The 17,114-nt window shown below is 31.7% G+C and overlaps 1 protein-coding gene and 1 long non-coding RNA gene across 2 annotated transcripts; one reads left to right on the forward strand and one right to left on the reverse strand.

Annotated features, from left to right (window-relative positions):
* The first annotated feature begins 6,702 nt into the window (after nt 1-6,702).
* LOC133677470 (uncharacterized) lies at nt 6,703-10,805 on the forward strand. Its single transcript, XR_009835789.1, has 3 exons — nt 6,703-6,891; nt 6,966-7,047; nt 10,646-10,805. It is a non-coding gene; the product is annotated as an uncharacterized LOC133677470 (long non-coding RNA).
* Nucleotides 10,806-11,480: 675 nt separating this feature from the next.
* LOC133677469 (L-galactono-1,4-lactone dehydrogenase, mitochondrial) lies at nt 11,481-15,550 on the reverse strand. Its single transcript, XM_062099550.1, has 6 exons — nt 14,818-15,550; nt 14,166-14,416; nt 13,439-13,624; nt 12,800-13,214; nt 12,246-12,386; nt 11,481-12,010 (listed from the first exon to the last, which is right to left on the reverse strand). The coding sequence occupies exons 1-6, from the start codon at nt 15,475-15,477 to the stop codon at nt 11,852-11,854; spliced, it is 1,812 nt and encodes a 603-aa protein (XP_061955534.1). The 5' UTR covers nt 15,478-15,550; the 3' UTR covers nt 11,481-11,851.
* Nucleotides 15,551-17,114: the final 1,564 nt, after the last annotated feature.

A 17,114-nucleotide genomic window follows, 5' to 3' on the forward strand; every position in this document is an offset into this window, starting at 1 on the left:
GCTGGCTCTAGCTCGGACTTGGATTCATATGATATCGATTATCAAGGCTTATGAAATTAGGTTTTCCTTTTTCTGTAAAAAAAAAGAAAACGAAGAAGAAAGACCCGTAGTCAACATGGCAGATCAAAATCTTGTTGTTCAAATATTTATCTTTACAGACCTGAAGTGTTGCATATATGTTACTACATATATGTTCATGGGAATAAGGAATGATTCACCTTTATATGTCAACTTATTATCTTCATGGATTTAATTAAAATCATCATTGTATTTGTTATTAGGTCGAGCCTGTCTTGAATTCTTGTCTAATTTTATGTAATATTAAGAAGAATATCATGTCTGGTCTTTTGATTGAAGTCTCAGTTAGAAATTTTGGCTAGATAAGCTCGAATTTTTATAGAAATTCGGAATGTAACATGAACTGACTAATTAGATCCCTCATTGCTTTGTTTTTTCTCTTTTCAGGTTGCCCTTGTATTCTTTCTTGTTTTTTAGTTTCATTTACTTAGTGTGAAAAAAAATTAAGAAGAATATCATGCCAAATAGTCTTAGAGAATCTTCATGAGGTTTGAATGCATTGATGATGGCTTACACAAAACATTATTGATATTCTGTCGGGTTTAGCAGGACCCGATTGTAAGGATTGTCGTATGAAACATTGGAGTGGAGTGAGGATCGATGTTTTTCATATTCAAATGTTGATGAACATACGAATGGCAGTAAGGGTCTGCTCTCTCCTTGGTTACTGGGAACTCAAGGCAGAGTTAATTTTCATGAATGGTTCATATATCGATGTAAAAAGTCTGGTTTTGATTGGACTAAAGAGATCCTCACCAAGAAAAGTTGGCCCAGAAAAACTATTTGTTTGTTTAAAAACAAAAACATAAGTCTTATTAAATTGGGAGTAAATGACCGATTAATGGCTACATAACCAAAGCATGAATATTAGAGAGATGAGTTTATAATCATCTAGTGGTTATGGCAGTCGTAGCACTGTGATGTTACTCATCGATAGTAGTTTACTTTTAGCATTTTTTTTTTTATGCAAATGCTATTTATAAACCACGATTTCAAGTTAATTAATCTTTAATTCCACATCTTCAACCATGATTATTCTTAAGAAACAAAAATCCCTATGCGATGGCATGTTAATTAATCTAAATATTCTCTCAGTGGAAGATAAAATAAGAATAAAAAAAAGAAAAAGTTACAATTTACTATTTATCCACCTTCAATACAGACGTGATACACGATTTTAAAAGCGTATTTGAAAGTGTGGTTATTATTACTTTTCAAAGTGTTTTTTACTTAGAAATATATCAAAATAATATATTTTTATTTTTTAAAATTTTTTTGATATCAGCGTATCAAAATGATCCAAGAACACAAAAAAAAATAAATTAATTTGAAGCAAAAAAAAATTAAATTTTTTCAAAAACATTTTTAAAACGCAAAAACACAAATCACATATTTCTTTCTACCAATCTTAACTTTATTTTTAATAGGCTATTACTTCTTATTAACTCTTTGCAGCCGGTTATGTAATTTACTTCACACTCTTTACTCCAATCCAAATAAAAATAAAAATAAAAATAAACTGTTAATTTTCCTCCTCAAAAAAAGAAAACAAAAGGTAAAAATAATTTATTTCGTATGTTTCAAGTCATTGTAGGAATCGAAGCTCAGAGATAGAGAGATATGGAAAGCAGGAGGGTAAAACAATTCAATTCATAGTGGTTTAATTTGATTGATTGATGTTAATAGAAGTCTTTACTTGTACGAGTGAAATTCATTAATTTTGAGAATCAGTGCTCACCAGGACTCTTTCCTTTTCAACTGAAAATGAAATGAATTTTCTGGCTTTGGTTAGTGAAATGAAATTACGTGTTCTTAATTTAGGTACTGTCTGTACTTCTTACTTTGTGAAGACGCACTATTTTTTTTTTTTCTTCATCACGAGAATACATACTATTAATTTTGACTATATTTTCTTAAAGTAAGGAACCCATCATGGATGGATAGGCACTACTTCTATAAGAATGCTATTAAATTACGGTTGGTAGATCATGAGCCAAATTCAATTACAAGTTGTCTCGTGGCGGTGTTTGAAATTATGTTTGGATCATGTTTTTATTTTTTAAAAAATTAAATAAAATATTATTTTATATATTTTTAAATAAAAAATATTTTCAACAACAACCTCTGCAACACTCATTAAATATAAAATTAAAATTGTGTTCCATGATACTTGAATTTAATGGCGCGTGCATTTATTGTATAATATAAACAGTTTTTTTTTGTTTTTTTCAAGGAGAATTCTCTGTTTTCACTTTATTTAACTTTAAAAGTGAATATTTAGCTTGAGAAAATGCAATATTTGGGCGAGAAATTATTACATGAACCTAATTCATTGTCTAAGCTTATGGAACTATCAATAAAATTATTTTATTTTATCGATATCATTGTGCCATTAAATGTGAAAAGATTTGCTTCTACATACAATTCAATAAATTAAATTTAATGATTTATAGAAATTTTATAGATCATAGTAGGTGAACTAGTTTCGCTTAATAATTTCTCAACAAGAAAGATTATTTTCTATGCAAATATTTGAACAAATAATCTTCTTCTCTCCCCTTTTTTTTTTAATAGGTTCCCAGAACCACTCCATTTCAACATGTATATATGTTTTTGTGGTTCAACATGATCACCTCCAACGTAGACATTAACATGAAGCAATAATTGAAAACTGACAAATGTTTGCTCATTATACATGTTAAGTATCGTATATGGATTTGGCATAAGCCATGGTTACTCTCATTGTCAATGAAAACACCTCTCCTTTATGTCAATTCTAATTCTAGCTAGCTAGCTAGCTAGCTAAAATCTTCCTGAATTATTCTCGAATTGATAGAAAAACAAAAAATAATGCTTTACAGGATATCAAGGATTAGAAAGAAAACAATTGGCATAAAACGCAGAGGAATTTATTTAAGGTTTTTAAAAAATAAATAAAAAGAAGAAGAAGAAAAGAATTCCATTTTGTTGAAAAGCAAATGGAGACTTTTCTGTTTCTGTTACCATTCATCTAAATTCTCCTCTCCTTCCTTCTTCCACTCCTCTCTCTGAAGCTCTGTGAGCGAACCACTTGATTTTAAAACCAGCTTTATTGATTGTTTTATGCGCTTAAGTAGATGGATCCAAAGAAAACAATATGATCTAATTAGATGCATGATAAACATCTGATATCAACAGATTTTAAGCACCATCTTGTGCCTACCATGCATCTTAATTAGAGTTCATTAAGGGAAAACAATATAATAGGATCATAAGCAAGTTGGTAAGAAATTATGGGTACGGGTTTATGTACTCAAAGAAAGCAATAATGGTGCATAAAAGTTCAAGAATAAGAAGAACATATACAGTGATTAAACTGTGTATTAAGTTTCCTAAGGTCCCATTTGCTAGCTCAACAATCATGCCAAACAATATTCTGATTCAAGTTATGTGGCAGTATTTTGAGTTCTTTTAAGGGAAATCTCTGCCAAATTATGTCATTCTCTATGTTAAATTGATGAAAAGAATTTAATTGAAAGCAAATGTTGGAGGATTAATGATGACTGAACAAAAGTTTGTCAGTATAGACCAATAAAACAATAGTCAAGCATGTAACATATTGCACTTATTTATAGTGGCCATGAAAAACTTTTAATAGTCGAATTATTTTTTCTTTAGATATCAGTAACTTTCCACACATCAAATCATGGGCAAATACTTTTAAATTTGATTTTAGATATGAATGCGGGTGATCTTAATCACTTAGTCGTGGATCTGATACAGCTAGTTATATAAATAATTTTACAAAAATATTTATAGATAGATGCATGATTAAGTTTAAGAAGAGATTTGGATTTTACATAATGATAGATTTAATGAAATAACTTGTAATTTTTTATATAATTACTAGATCATATTTAAATTTTATCAGGTCCAATTATATAATAATTCAACTAACAGTTGGCGAACATGGATGATTTTCAAATTAGAGAAGATGTTGCTATAATTTTTTTAAAAAAACTTAATTTGTTTTTAAAATCATTATTGTTTTTCTTTTATTCTAGAGATAATTCCAAGTGTGTAAATTGGTTTTTAGATTATTCCAAGGAGTTGCAAACTACTCATATCTAGACCGGTGTATTCATTAAAAAAAATTAAAAAAATTCTTCACATGATTCCTTAAATTCCAACTCAAGATGATAACAAGGAGAAAATAATTTACAACCTACCTAAGTTGTCAACTAAATAATACAATACCCTAATTTATTTCTTAAGAATTTTTTCGAAAGGTTAATGATAGCATGCTGCTTTCTAGCGATTCAGACCCTAACGCTGATGGAACAGCGGACAAGAAAAATAAAGATAACTAAAAAGGCATATCCATTGAAAGAAAGCCAAGATGAGGGGACAATATTTCAGTGAGTACTCCAATCATGTTGAAGAGCACATATTATTTTCCAAAAGCCCCATAAATATTGATTGGGACACATGAACGAACGTTTTCCTGATGGATGTGGAAGTGCAAATCCCTCATTGCTAGCCCAGTCATCATCACAATAATGCAGAACTACTTTGTTTTAGAGCAATATGGAGAGAAAACTATCATGCAGTCCCATTGGAATACAGTGATTAGATTAGATTTTCTTTCATGGAAGATATCCACCATTTCTCAGTTAAATTTCACTTCAATTTCTTATGTAGCCGAAGCCCATGATGCAGTTTGAAGCACGCAAAAATATGCACCAAGCTAGGGTCTTGCATCCCATGTTTACCAGGAACAATAACACTTTGGATCAGTCCATAATTTCAAGTCAAGACCATCGGCATAAGAGTCCAGTTGCCTGTCTCAGTTGCATCCAACCCAACATTTTCAAGGGCTAGGGCCTTGGAATGATGGACCAGGAGACTGATGATGCAAACTCTCATGTGCACAGGAATTGAGAACACTGCGTGTTTCACGATTTATTAATTTGAATAATCAAGGAGATGCTAGCATATATACACGGCGTGTTTCACGATCTATTAATTTGAATAATCAAGGAGATGCTAGCATATATATATGCGATGGAAAGACAACCAATGATTTAGCCATGGCTCTAGTACCCATGCTTGTTTACATTCAAGTGCTATGTTGCGAGTGAGATTCTTTTTTTTATGTCTTTCGAAATGTAACAAAAAAAATATTCAAGCTGGTGAGAGAATTATTTGATATTATTATTATATCTTGTATAGTAAATTAATTTTAAAATTTATTAATTTATCATTTTATCTAATTTAAGTTTAAAATTAAATTGTGAAGGAGTTACTTTAACATAACATAGTCTACTTTGTTGATCCAAAGACAATCTGATTTAGCGGTAAAATATTATGAGGACAAAGTTGAGGAAAAAATAACGAAATTAATATAAAAACACGTTTCAATTCAAATTATTGCCCAATCTAAGTCTAAAATTAAACAATATTAAAGTTGTTTTAACGTGAATCAATCAACTTGTTCACTCTAAAAACAACCTGGTAAATTATTATAAAAAGTTTTAAGAAAAAATAAAAAAAAAACCTCCCAACTTGATTTCTTATTTGGTTTAGGTTTAAAATTAAACAGGGTAAAAATTAATCTAATATAATTAAGTCAACTTGACAATCCAGATTACTATAAAAAAAATATAAGAAAATTAAGGGGAAAAAAAGAAATTTAAAGGAAAAAAAAAGTAAAAAAATGAAAACATACTTTACTGTTTATATATATTATAAACAACAAAGCACGTGTGTTACACTCCCTTTGATTTAGTACAGAGTAGAGTTGCTCCAAGAATGAGTTGGGTTGCGGTTAAAAAAAAAAAAAACACAACCAATCCTATTGGGTAAAGTAAAAGTTGGTCATGGAATCCTTCTCTAAAAAACTCAGTCAATTTTTCATTAGAAGCACATTAGTATTTTAATTTTTTTCAATAAAAAAATATTATATATAAATAGAAAGTTCCAATTTTTCTTTTTGAAACTTTAGTTTTTGAAATATTAGAATATTACTCTGTTTTGTAACAAAAAAAAGAATATTACTCTGTTTCTAACCATTTCTAAGATTTTCAAGTTTTTTTTATAAAAAATTCTTCCCGCACTATCCATATTTTTATATTTTGGTTCTAACCACAACGGTAGCCATAAAAACTACAGCTAACGTCACGGGCTCACAGCCAAAACCCCAGCAAACTTTCTAAGCTAAATGTAAAATCTTTACCTTTTGAATGTCAAAAGAGATGAGCTACGATGAATTAGCACGGTGAAAGAAGCAAGGACAATAGTGATTTACAGCTTTTGATAAGGGTTTCTGCACTGACCTAAGTAGAAATGATCTACTCCTGGTGTAAACAAGCACTTGCTCCTTCGCAAGATTGTCAACACCGTCTTCTTCTGGTGTTGAGTATGAAGAATAGAAAGGACGAATATTTTCTTTGAAGAAAGAATCACAGAATAGAGGTCCTGGTCCTCATTCTCTTAGGATTAGGAGCCAAGTAAAGAGCCCATTATCCATGGCTTTTTGTTGTTCGTATTCTCATGAGCTGGAAAAACGGTGTTCGTCATCAATTTAGATGCTTCGTCTTTTCATTCCAGCATACTTTTCAGGAGAGTAGAAAGTGGGAGCTTACTTGAATACCCTGTTTTATTGCATAAGGCAATGCATGGGCCTATAAATATAACCAGCTGATAAATCTCCATAGAGGATCTTTGCGTGCTCGAGACATCAGTTGCTCAAGGAGACAGAAACAGACTCGAGCTTCCTTTGTTTTTGTTCCAAAATGCCTCTCACGGAGAGTCAAGATAGAAGATCTCCATCAGGTTTTGCCATCTCTATTTCTAGATTTCTTTTCACTAGAAACTCTTGAAAACTAAATTCTCTCTCTTGTTCAAAGGATACCCAGCTGAAACTCCCACCACCGGGAGGAAATGCTGCCCTCGCAAAAAAAAGCAGAAACAAAGCTTCATCAAGAGACTGTAAGTAAAGCAAGCTGATTTGGGAAGTCAAGTATTCATCAATTTGCTTTTGTATAAGCAACATTGCAAAAAATATAGATGCTTAATCGATTCTGACAATGCCTTAAACGAGAGTCAATTATTCTTTACTCCCTAAATTTTCAGCGTAGTTCTTCGTGTTTTAAAAACTTGCAACTCAGTTTCTTGACTCGTGTTGAGCTCTATCTTGTTAAAACATCTTTTGGTTTGTTCTTAATCCCAAATGCACCGTTTGACGATTTAAATTCTTAGATAAAAATCTGCACCAGAAGTTTTTATAGAAAAAACAACTTACTTTTCAGAAAGATAGCGTCAACGAAAGTCAAAGGACTGACTAAGTTATAGATTTTCAAATATCTTTGAAATATAAAGGACTAAGTTACAACCGTGTTCATAACTTGTGGATTAAAGAATAATGTATTTTTTAACTATTAACAAATACTAAAAAATGTGGGTTTTCACTATAGCCCCACACTTTGTAAACCAAGATACAAAACATTGTGAATGGTGATTGTGTTTATATATATATTGTGTTTATATATATATATATATATATATATATATTCAATTTAAGCTTTATAGAACAAAATTAATGGCCAATTGTCTACCATTTGTTGTTCCATGGTACAATTTTTTTATATAAGAAAGAGAATCAAAATGTCAAACGCGATAAAACAACATGGTTGAACTAGAGTTTCCATGAAGAAAATTATTTTTTGTCTCCTCCTTTTCTCATTCTTTTATAATAATCCTTTTAATTTTTGAAAGTTTTGTTTGGGTCAGAAACTTTGTTTGGGTCAGAAACTTTTAATTTTTCAAAGTTTTGTTTGGGTCAACCCTATATTGTAATTTTTTTTTCTAGTCAGTTTTAATCAAATGCTCTCTTCCACATATATATTTTTATTATCATTTAATTAAATAAAAAATTAGTTAATAAAATAATTTTTTTTAAACTATAACAGGATGCATAACTTGTGTTATGAGATCATATATCTTGATTTATATATATCTCTTATCTTTACAATTTGAGTTTTAATTAGCGTTAACAACTCTTTTTTGTATTTATTGATGCATCTGATATTTTATTTATTTAACTATGTATGAATAGGTTTTTCGATTTCCAATTCATTTTTTTTTTAATGTCATAAAATGCATTATAAACACTTGCATATTAATTTATTTATATTTTTGCGTTAACAAGAGATCTAAGCATAAGACAACTAACTAGTATATTAATAAAAACTAAAAGGTAAATTCATTCATTATAACAATGCTTTGTTTTTTTTTTCTATTTAATTTTCATTTTTATTCTTTAATATTGGATTTATCAAGAGTTATGCTTTATAATTTATTTTGATATATTTTCTATAGAATTATCTTGTTCTAAGATCCAGCTTGTGAGTTTGGTAGGTTAACCCGAGTTGACGCGGTCATTTTTTATCATTGATTTTTAAATATTTTAAAAATTTATAACTTAGTGCTTTATAAGGTCTTACTTATAACTTAGTTTTCTGGGTTGATTAGTTTATCCTTCCAAGTTTTTTACAAGGTGATGAATAGTAAAATCACCATCTAAGAAGACAAAGACAGTCTTCCTAACTTGGGACCAAGTCTTCAAAGTGTTTTCAGAAAGTCAGCATCAGCGAAAGTCAAGGGACCAAGTTATTGACTTTCAAATATAAAGGATTAAGTTACAACTGAGTCCAAACCTCAAGGATTAAAAAATAATGTACTTCTTAAATTATATATCACTTGACCGTAGAAAAAACCTCTAACAAGACAAAGACAATCTTCCTAACTTGAAGTCTATTTATTAAGTTCTTTATTTTCTATATATATAAAGACATATATTACTATTTATTTTAATAGTATAATTACTAATTTACCATTAAAAAAGAAAAGACAATGAAATTAGCTTTGGGTGTAACATTATCTTTTCATCATGATATAATTATTTTTGAGATATTATATGAGATTATATTTGTCATTTTTCTTTTCTATACCTACTAAAATTACTACTTTGACCTATGAATGAAAAACTCTTATGCTTTTGCCTCAAGGATGTTTTTATCCTTTCTTTTTTTTTGGGAATAGTTAAATTATTTTCATGCTCTTTCAAACATCTCTCAAAAGGATATTTTAGTTATTTTAAATTGATTTTATTATAAATTTTAAGGTTGCTTCAGAGTATTATTGTAATTGACATATATTAAATATTATTTAAAAAAACATGTTGGCACATGAGGGGCCATCCAGTAGCCAAATACAACTTTTTAGGGCGGTGTTTGTAAGGTCTCAATACTCTCTACATACTGGTGACACGTGTATTAGATACATCTCTAGTTTGGGGTTGAAGAACATTTCTTTTTTTTTCCCCTTCTTCTCTTTCTCCACCTCGAAATTTGCACAACCTATGCAAAATTTTAGATGAGCCCTTTCAATTGTTTTTCCTTCACATATGGTCGTTACAAAAAAAATTTCACCCCCAATCATTTTTAAATATATAAATAATTTATTAAATTACAAATATTTTTCAATTTCACCATTTACTATTTTTTAATCTATAAATAATCTATTAAATTACAAATGTTTTTCAATTTCATCTTCCTATAATTCTTTTATCTTTTAAATTTAGTCTTCATTTTTTTAATTGCTTAATTTTATTTTGTTTGGGATCATTTTTTTAATTTTTTTTTTTACAAATTTTATCCTCCTTGGGTTTTTTTTTTCTATCAAATTTTATCTCCATTGTTTTTGTTGCTTTTTTATTAATATTTTTTTTTTCATGATTTTATCATTCAAAATTAAATTTATTAAGAGTTAAGTTTCTTGATTAAGCATCAATTTAGAATTTCACAAGTTGTAAGTTTTAGATATTAAACCAGGATCCGGAGGTTTACTTGAGTATGTTTGGGTTTTTTTTTTTTAAGCTAATGTTTTGTTATTTTTTATCTTTTTTTTTGGTTCTTTAGTAGTTTGATTCTATTGGATTAGCCCTTTATAGTTTTTTTTTTAATTTCACCCCCTGCTATTTTTTAATATATAAATAATTTATCAAATTAAAAATATTTTTTAATTTCACCCTCTATGATTTTTTAATCTTTTAAATTTTGTTCTTATTCTTTTAATTACTATTTATTTTATTTTGAATCATTCTTAAAATTGCTTCTTTTTCTTTAATTTCATCCTCAATTTTTTTGTTCTATTAAATTTTATCCTCATTTTATTTTGTTATTTTTTTGTGCTTTTACAAGTTTTTTAATTAATATTTTTTAAAGATTTCATCGTTCAAAATTAAATTGATTGAGTTAAACTTCTTGATTAAAACAAGGTCTAGAATTTAACAAATTATAAGTTTTAGAAATTAGACTAAGTTTAAGATATTCACTTGAATTTGCTTGTTTGCTAATATATATATATTTTTTAGATTACCACTTAACCAATAACTCATAGCTTAAAATATTTTTTTACCCTACTATTTTTTTACATAAAAAATTTTGCTCTACCCTCGACGAAGCACAGGTAACAAGTCTAATTTTCTACCAATGCTAATCCATTTTTTTTATTTTTATTTGTGCAGCCTCTGTTGCTGCTGGCGTTATGGAACTTGCTGCTGGCCTTGTGGAACTTGCTGCTAAACTGTGATCCAAATAGCAAAACTTGTGTACCGGATGTGCGGCCTTTGATTTTCCTGCTTTTCTGTGATCATATATTGTAATAAAAGTGACTGGTTTTATTAACATGTCTGCAAACAGCCTCTAAGATTTTTATTTTTTTTGTTTCCTCATACAGTAATATTCTCCTTTTGATCCCCTTCTCTACCAATTTCCATTTATTTCTATGTGCCTTTTTCACCATTTCCAGCTACCCTATGTTTCGAAAACAGTGCCTTTTTCACTTCTTTTTTGAGCATCAAGAGTGAGAAGAGCACCCAAGAAAAGAAGAGTGAGAACTGACTAGTCATGAAGTCCAAAGCCTCCACATGCCAGTCTTTTTTCTTTTCTTTTTTTTTCTTAGGGATCGGTCTCAGAATATAATCTGTAGAGACAAGCGAAAGCTACGAGATTAATACTTAAAACCAGTTTCTGAGAACAGTCCTAGAATTTACTTTTATAATTCTATTTCTCAGCATGTTACAGGGTACTTTCGTCCCAAACATAAGCATAATTGGCTTTTTTTCAGTATGGGGTTGTATGGTAATGTTCAAATATTGTGGTTGAACAGCCTATTCCTTGAAAAACAAGACACTGGAATTCAGTAAGAGTTTGGACCCACATGGTTTTAAGGAAGCAGGAGACCATCTAAATGGCCACCAGGGACGGTAAATAAACCCAAATGGTTGTTTTCATTTGTAATCATCAGAGGTTTGGAAAAACTCAACTTCAATAAATAATCAAGCATCATGAACATGAACATGAAGTAAAAACGAGATACCCTCAATCATGCAATAGAAAACAACAGTTCAAAGTTCAAATTAACAGCTCTTGCTAAGATCGACACAGGATCTTTATTCCAATTCATGAAAGAGAAAATGCATCTTCAATCAGAGGTCATGGTGAACATAATAATACAACGCGGTATTCTATATTTCTGGTTTTCTGAAGTTGATGTACAGCCAGGCATTTATGCTGAAGCTCCAAGCAGATTGACAAAAGGACAACACAAACGATGTATCCAGAATAATGATACGAAGGAATAAAATGACTAACCAACCAATTAAGGATGATGCATCCAGAATAATGATATGAAAGAATAAAATGACTAACCAGCCAACAAACGAAGCCTTTCAATTTGTTTCCGATAATGGGAACAGCTTTTCCAGCATATTGTTAGAAAGGATCTTGTTGGGGTCCAATTCTTTCCTTGCCTTGTTATATGCATCCACAGGAAAACGCCTTCTCAACCTTTCTTTAAGAGCTGCAAGCTCATCCTTGTCCTTTGGAACCTGCACATATTTTTGGGAGTTGTTAAATAAAGAAGCACCAAATTTCAATGGAACATCATTTTGCCCATTTTAAAAATCAGTTTTTTATGGAATCAGAGTGATGGTAGAGAAGAAAATCAATAGGTGAAGAAAGTTTTCATTTCCTTTTGATGCCAACAGTCGAACAAAGCACAAGTTCTGTGCTGGATAATCTAAAACTTGAACAGAAGATGAGATGCAAGATATTTATCAATACCTCGATTTTAGCCCAATGTTCATAAGCAGAATACTTATCCCACAACTCCACCTGAGTCAGATGCCTGTAATGGAAGAACTCTTCTGTGATTTCCTTTCTTTGGCGGGCATCCATTGTAGGAAGATACATGATAATACCAACCTGAGAAACAAGCAAAAAGTGTTTGAGCACAACTACAGTAGCAAACCACCAATTAAGGCTGTACAATACAGCAAACAAAGAAAACACAACATGGAAACTGAGAAAAGATTCATGCATCCCGCCCTTTATCTCAAAAACAAAAGTTGACAATTCTTTAAACTGAGAAAAATTTCAAGTACTCATGGGACAACAGAAATGTTGTCTTATAGAATATATATACCTAAGAGCGATAAGTATCTCAAATCAGATCTAAATGAAATCTCCATATCCCTAGAATTACTTAAACTTACAAGTCTGGAGCATGAGAGGCACACCTGGACTTCCTGATTGAAGATGAGATGGACACAACAAAGTTTTCCCAATACATACTGTATCCAAGGAATTCAATAAAGTGAAAGATTCACTGAGATTACCCATGAGAATATATCATCCTCTGCTGAGCTTGAGGCTGGGCTCATGGGGCTCTGGCTGCGAGCTGTCCATCGCTGCTCTATGGGAGCAGGTGCAGGTATCTCTTCTTTCTCTATGAGCTGCTTCAGCTTCTCTATGAATTCAAGGTCTTTCAAGCTTGGCTTGGCAAGGGTACCAGCAGGGAAACAATTTTCTGAGACCCACTGTTGACCACCGCAATCAAAGCCCAAAATTTCATCACTCCATCCCACCCTATATCCCTCTGACTTCCTCCAGAACTCAGCCTCAGCACGATTGATCTTTACAACATGGTCTTTGTTGAGAGGATCAAGAGCAAGCAGTTTATCTCTTAGCTCTGTGAATGAAAGCTCATTTATGTCTGGTTCATTATCATCTGATGATTTAGCAGCAGCAATTCTGCAAGTGACAGTGTACAATTAACTGACATATATATATGGACAACGCAACATAAATTCTTAATTAGTGGATGGATTGAAAAAATGATGACAGGAAAAAGCATGATTTTAAAGCCTACATATTTCACACCATAAAATTACCTAAGCAAATAAGAGATTATAAACAAACTAGGAAAACATGATGGATATATAATGGTTACAGCAGATTCAGAAAGGGCAGTATACCTGTACTTTTCAAGGGACTCCTTGTAGAGGTCACGGACATGTAGTAGGGCTTCATCTGTAGTATACTTGGGTTTGTATTTGGGTAGACCTTTCCATTTTGAGACAGGGTTGCACGTCACAACCACAACAGCGTCTGTATATGGAATATGCAGGTATTTGACATGCTTATTCTCAGATAGCAATTTCCTAAAAAAAGAAATTTAGACAACCTTTAGCTAATAAGAAACAAATAAAATCTCAATTACTGCTAATTTCATTTCATGATTCAACACAAGAGAGAGACATCTGCATTCCAAACAAGCAACATACAAGCATATTGCATCACAGTCTAACCCCTGTGATATGGGTCATGCAGCTTTAAAACTAAATGACTAATCATTGTATTGCACAATCTAACACCAGATGATCTGTAGAAGAATGTTTGTAAGATTTGAAAGTTCCCTAGTTCTCAAAAAAGCTTTACCAACTAACATGATCATGCTAAAACCTGAGACTCCAAAATCATTAAAGAAGGCCGCTGCCCAGTTATAGTCCCTCCTAAATGGCGTGGAGATTTGAACTTGAATCCCATAAGTTACAAATCATTCACAACATAAATATCATTGGGAACATAAAAGCTGATTACAAATCTCAGCAATCTATCATTTTTTTTCAAATTCTCAACCATCCAGTTTGCGTGCATAAGATAACTAGTTGTAATATCTGATAAAAAAGCTAAAGAAATTACTTGTGGTTTTTCTTGATATCTTTCATGTTTGAAATAAACGTGTGTTCCACGAGCTCTTGTCTCTCCACACATTGTAAAGTAACTTCAGAAACCACTCCAAGTCCTCCAAGACCAACACGAGCAAGATAAAATAGTTCCGGATCTTTCTCTTTTGAAATCTCTATTGTTCCTTTGGCAGGGGTAACCAATTTCATGCTAATCACCTGCTCATCAATCGGTGGCAACCTGGCCCCAGTACCATGTGCACCAACCTATTAAACAAGCAAGCCAAACCCACAAATCAGTGAAGTCAATAAGATTTTACCATGTGCACCAATTCAATCTTACACTAACTTTTCTACAATCTAATTAGTGTACTTTCATTCATTGGACATCACCAAGACTCCCATTCGGCACATCAAGAACACACATACTACTCAAAAGTTTTCAAATTTTAAAAGAAACCCTTCAAAGTTTCCAAATTTTAACTAAAATTTGACAGAAATCCATCAGCTTATCAGAAAAATTCAGTAACACCTATAATATCCTAACCTCACGGGAATCCATGCCATCTGTAGAAAATGGTCGCATAGACCAAACCAATCGATTCAGTGGAACCAAGTGTAACAATTATTTATTACTTTTATTTTAAATGAACAAAAAAGAAAAAAACCTGAACAATGCCACCAATCTGCTGTTCTCTAATGGAAGCAAAATTCTGCAAAGTAAGACCATATTCTTTAATCCCATCAACCAATTCTTGAACCCTTATACCAGCTTCAACTCTAACTCTCCTTTTCTCCTTATCCACCTCCAAAACCTTATCCATAAGAGCCAAATTCACCATCCCAGACCGAGCCAACCCGATCCCATTTGGAGACAACCCGGACCCAACAGGTCGGATCCGAGCCTTCTTTTCATTATTCTCTTTCACCAACTTCTCTAACTGTTCAATATTTTCTGGTTGGTAAAAGTTCCTGGTTTGGACCTCATGGGTTCCACTCCAGTTAGAAACTGTGTGAAGGTCTTCAGGTAATGGAGCATACCTGAAAAGCTGAGCCTTTTTGTGTTTTGCGTTGTCAGGAAACGGGAAGGAGTAGTAAGTGGCAGCACCACAGAAAATAACAAGGGCTGTGTAGCCTATGTATTTGCGGACTTCAGAGTTTGTTGATGGAGTTGGAGTAGGGGATGTGCAGAATTTGCGAGCTGGGTTTAGTGGGGAAAAGGGGTTTTGTATGGGTTTTGGGGGTGGTGGGGTTGTGGGGGAGAGGGGTTTTGGGCGGTGGTGGTGGAGGTGGAGAAGGGAGCGTCTAAGAGAGAGGGCTCTTGACATTTTGGGTTAGGGAGAGGGAGAGAGTGAGAGTGGGGGAAGGAGGGAGGGGTTTTGTTGGGTTTTTGGTTTTTGATCACTCTCTTTGGAGGAAGTTTCATTTTTTAGAAGTGTGGGATCTGAGAAATATGTTTTATTATTATTATTATTATTATTATTTGGACAGAGGTATTCTTAGAAGGGATTTTCATTTTTAATCCGAATTTAATAAATTTTCAAAATTAACTCCAATGTGTGAAATCTTTTTAACAGTTGTCTTGATAAGATTTATGATCTTGAATATTGTCAACTCAAATCACAATCAAATTTATGTTTAATGACCCAATTTTTTTTTAAAAAAAAAATTGACATGAATATACTCCCACAATAAATGATCATGAAGTTATATATTATTTATAAATGAATCATATTTTTCATTTTCATTTTAATAGAATTTGTGTTTTTTAGCTTTATTTTAATTATTTATTATGATTTCATGAATTCAGTTAAATCCAATTTAAACTTGGCCAAGTTAAAACAATTTTTTTAAAATAAATAAATTAATATGACTTTATTTTAAAGAAAAATAATAGATTTATGATTTAATCCAAACTTTTTTTCAATCGAATCTACAACTATACATTAAACTCAAAAGAAAAAAAATTGGCCTTAACACAAATTAAAAAAAAAACCCTTAATTCTCCTTAAGAAATTATAATACGTTGTCTCAGTGTGGATTATAACCCAACTCCAAAGTGTTTTCTTTTTTTTTTTTATCCTTCAGTATTTTACATTTTGATTTTTTTTTTTTTAATTTGACCTTTTGAAATTGTAAGAACGTCGTGGGTTTGCGCTTTTCAGGTTGTTCTGTATATATGTTTACGAATGGGGACCTCGAGATGTTGAGGAAACATTTCATTGCACGGTTGAGATCAAGATCAGAGAAATCCTCATCATGAACAAAATACTGAGAGCAATCATGCCAGAAATACTGAGAGCAATCATGCCAGTTTTCAGGTTCTGGGATATCTTGGTTTTGTCCTCTTTCTTTGTTTGCTAGAAGGGTGTTGCATCTATGCTTAAATCTGACGCTTATACAAGTGCTGAGAAATTAATCGTCGCTTGACGAGGTTGCCATGTCTAATGATGATCTGCTGTCTTGAAGGGTAAAGAACTGCAAGAGATCAAGATCAGAGAAATCCTTATCAGAAACGAAATACTGAGACCAATGATCATGCCAGTTTTCAGGTTCTGGGATTTCTTGGTTTTGTCCTCTTTCTTTGTTTGCTAGAAAGGGTGTTGCATCTATGCCTAAATCTGACGCTTATACAAGGACTGAGAAATCGTCGATTGACGAGGGTGCCATGTCTAATGATGATCTACTGTCTTGCTGGTTTTAGGTTTTGAGTTCTAACTTCTGCTCGTTATTTACTGAAAGGCTAAGCCAGCAATTTCCTGAAACTGTATTTAGACCCTCCAAACCTATAAAAAGTGTCAATTAAACCATTTAGTAATTATGGAAATAATAAATACATGCTGTTGGGAAGTTGGAAGTAAGGATTGCTGTAGAACACTTGGTGAACGTGATAGATATAAAATAAGAATGAAAAAAAAAATTATAGAGGAGAAAATACAAAAATCTTATGGGGTTTAAATTAATG

This window comes from Populus nigra, chromosome 17 (assembly GCF_951802175.1).
Source record: "Populus nigra chromosome 17, ddPopNigr1.1, whole genome shotgun sequence".
NCBI lineage: Eukaryota > Viridiplantae > Streptophyta > Magnoliopsida > Malpighiales > Salicaceae > Populus > Populus nigra.

Coding starts and splice junctions, on each gene's coding strand:
- LOC133677469 (XM_062099550.1), bottom strand. CDS start 15,477: ATGTCAAGAGCCCTCTCTCTTAGACGCTCCCTTCTCCACCTCCACCAC. Junction 13,625..14,165: donor GATATCAAGAAAAACCACAA/GTAATTTCTTTA, acceptor TTCTTTTTTTAG/GAAATTGCTATCTGAGAATA. Junction 12,387..12,799: donor AGGATGATATATTCTCATGG/GTAATCTCAGTG, acceptor CTTGTTTCTCAG/GTTGGTATTATCATGTATCT.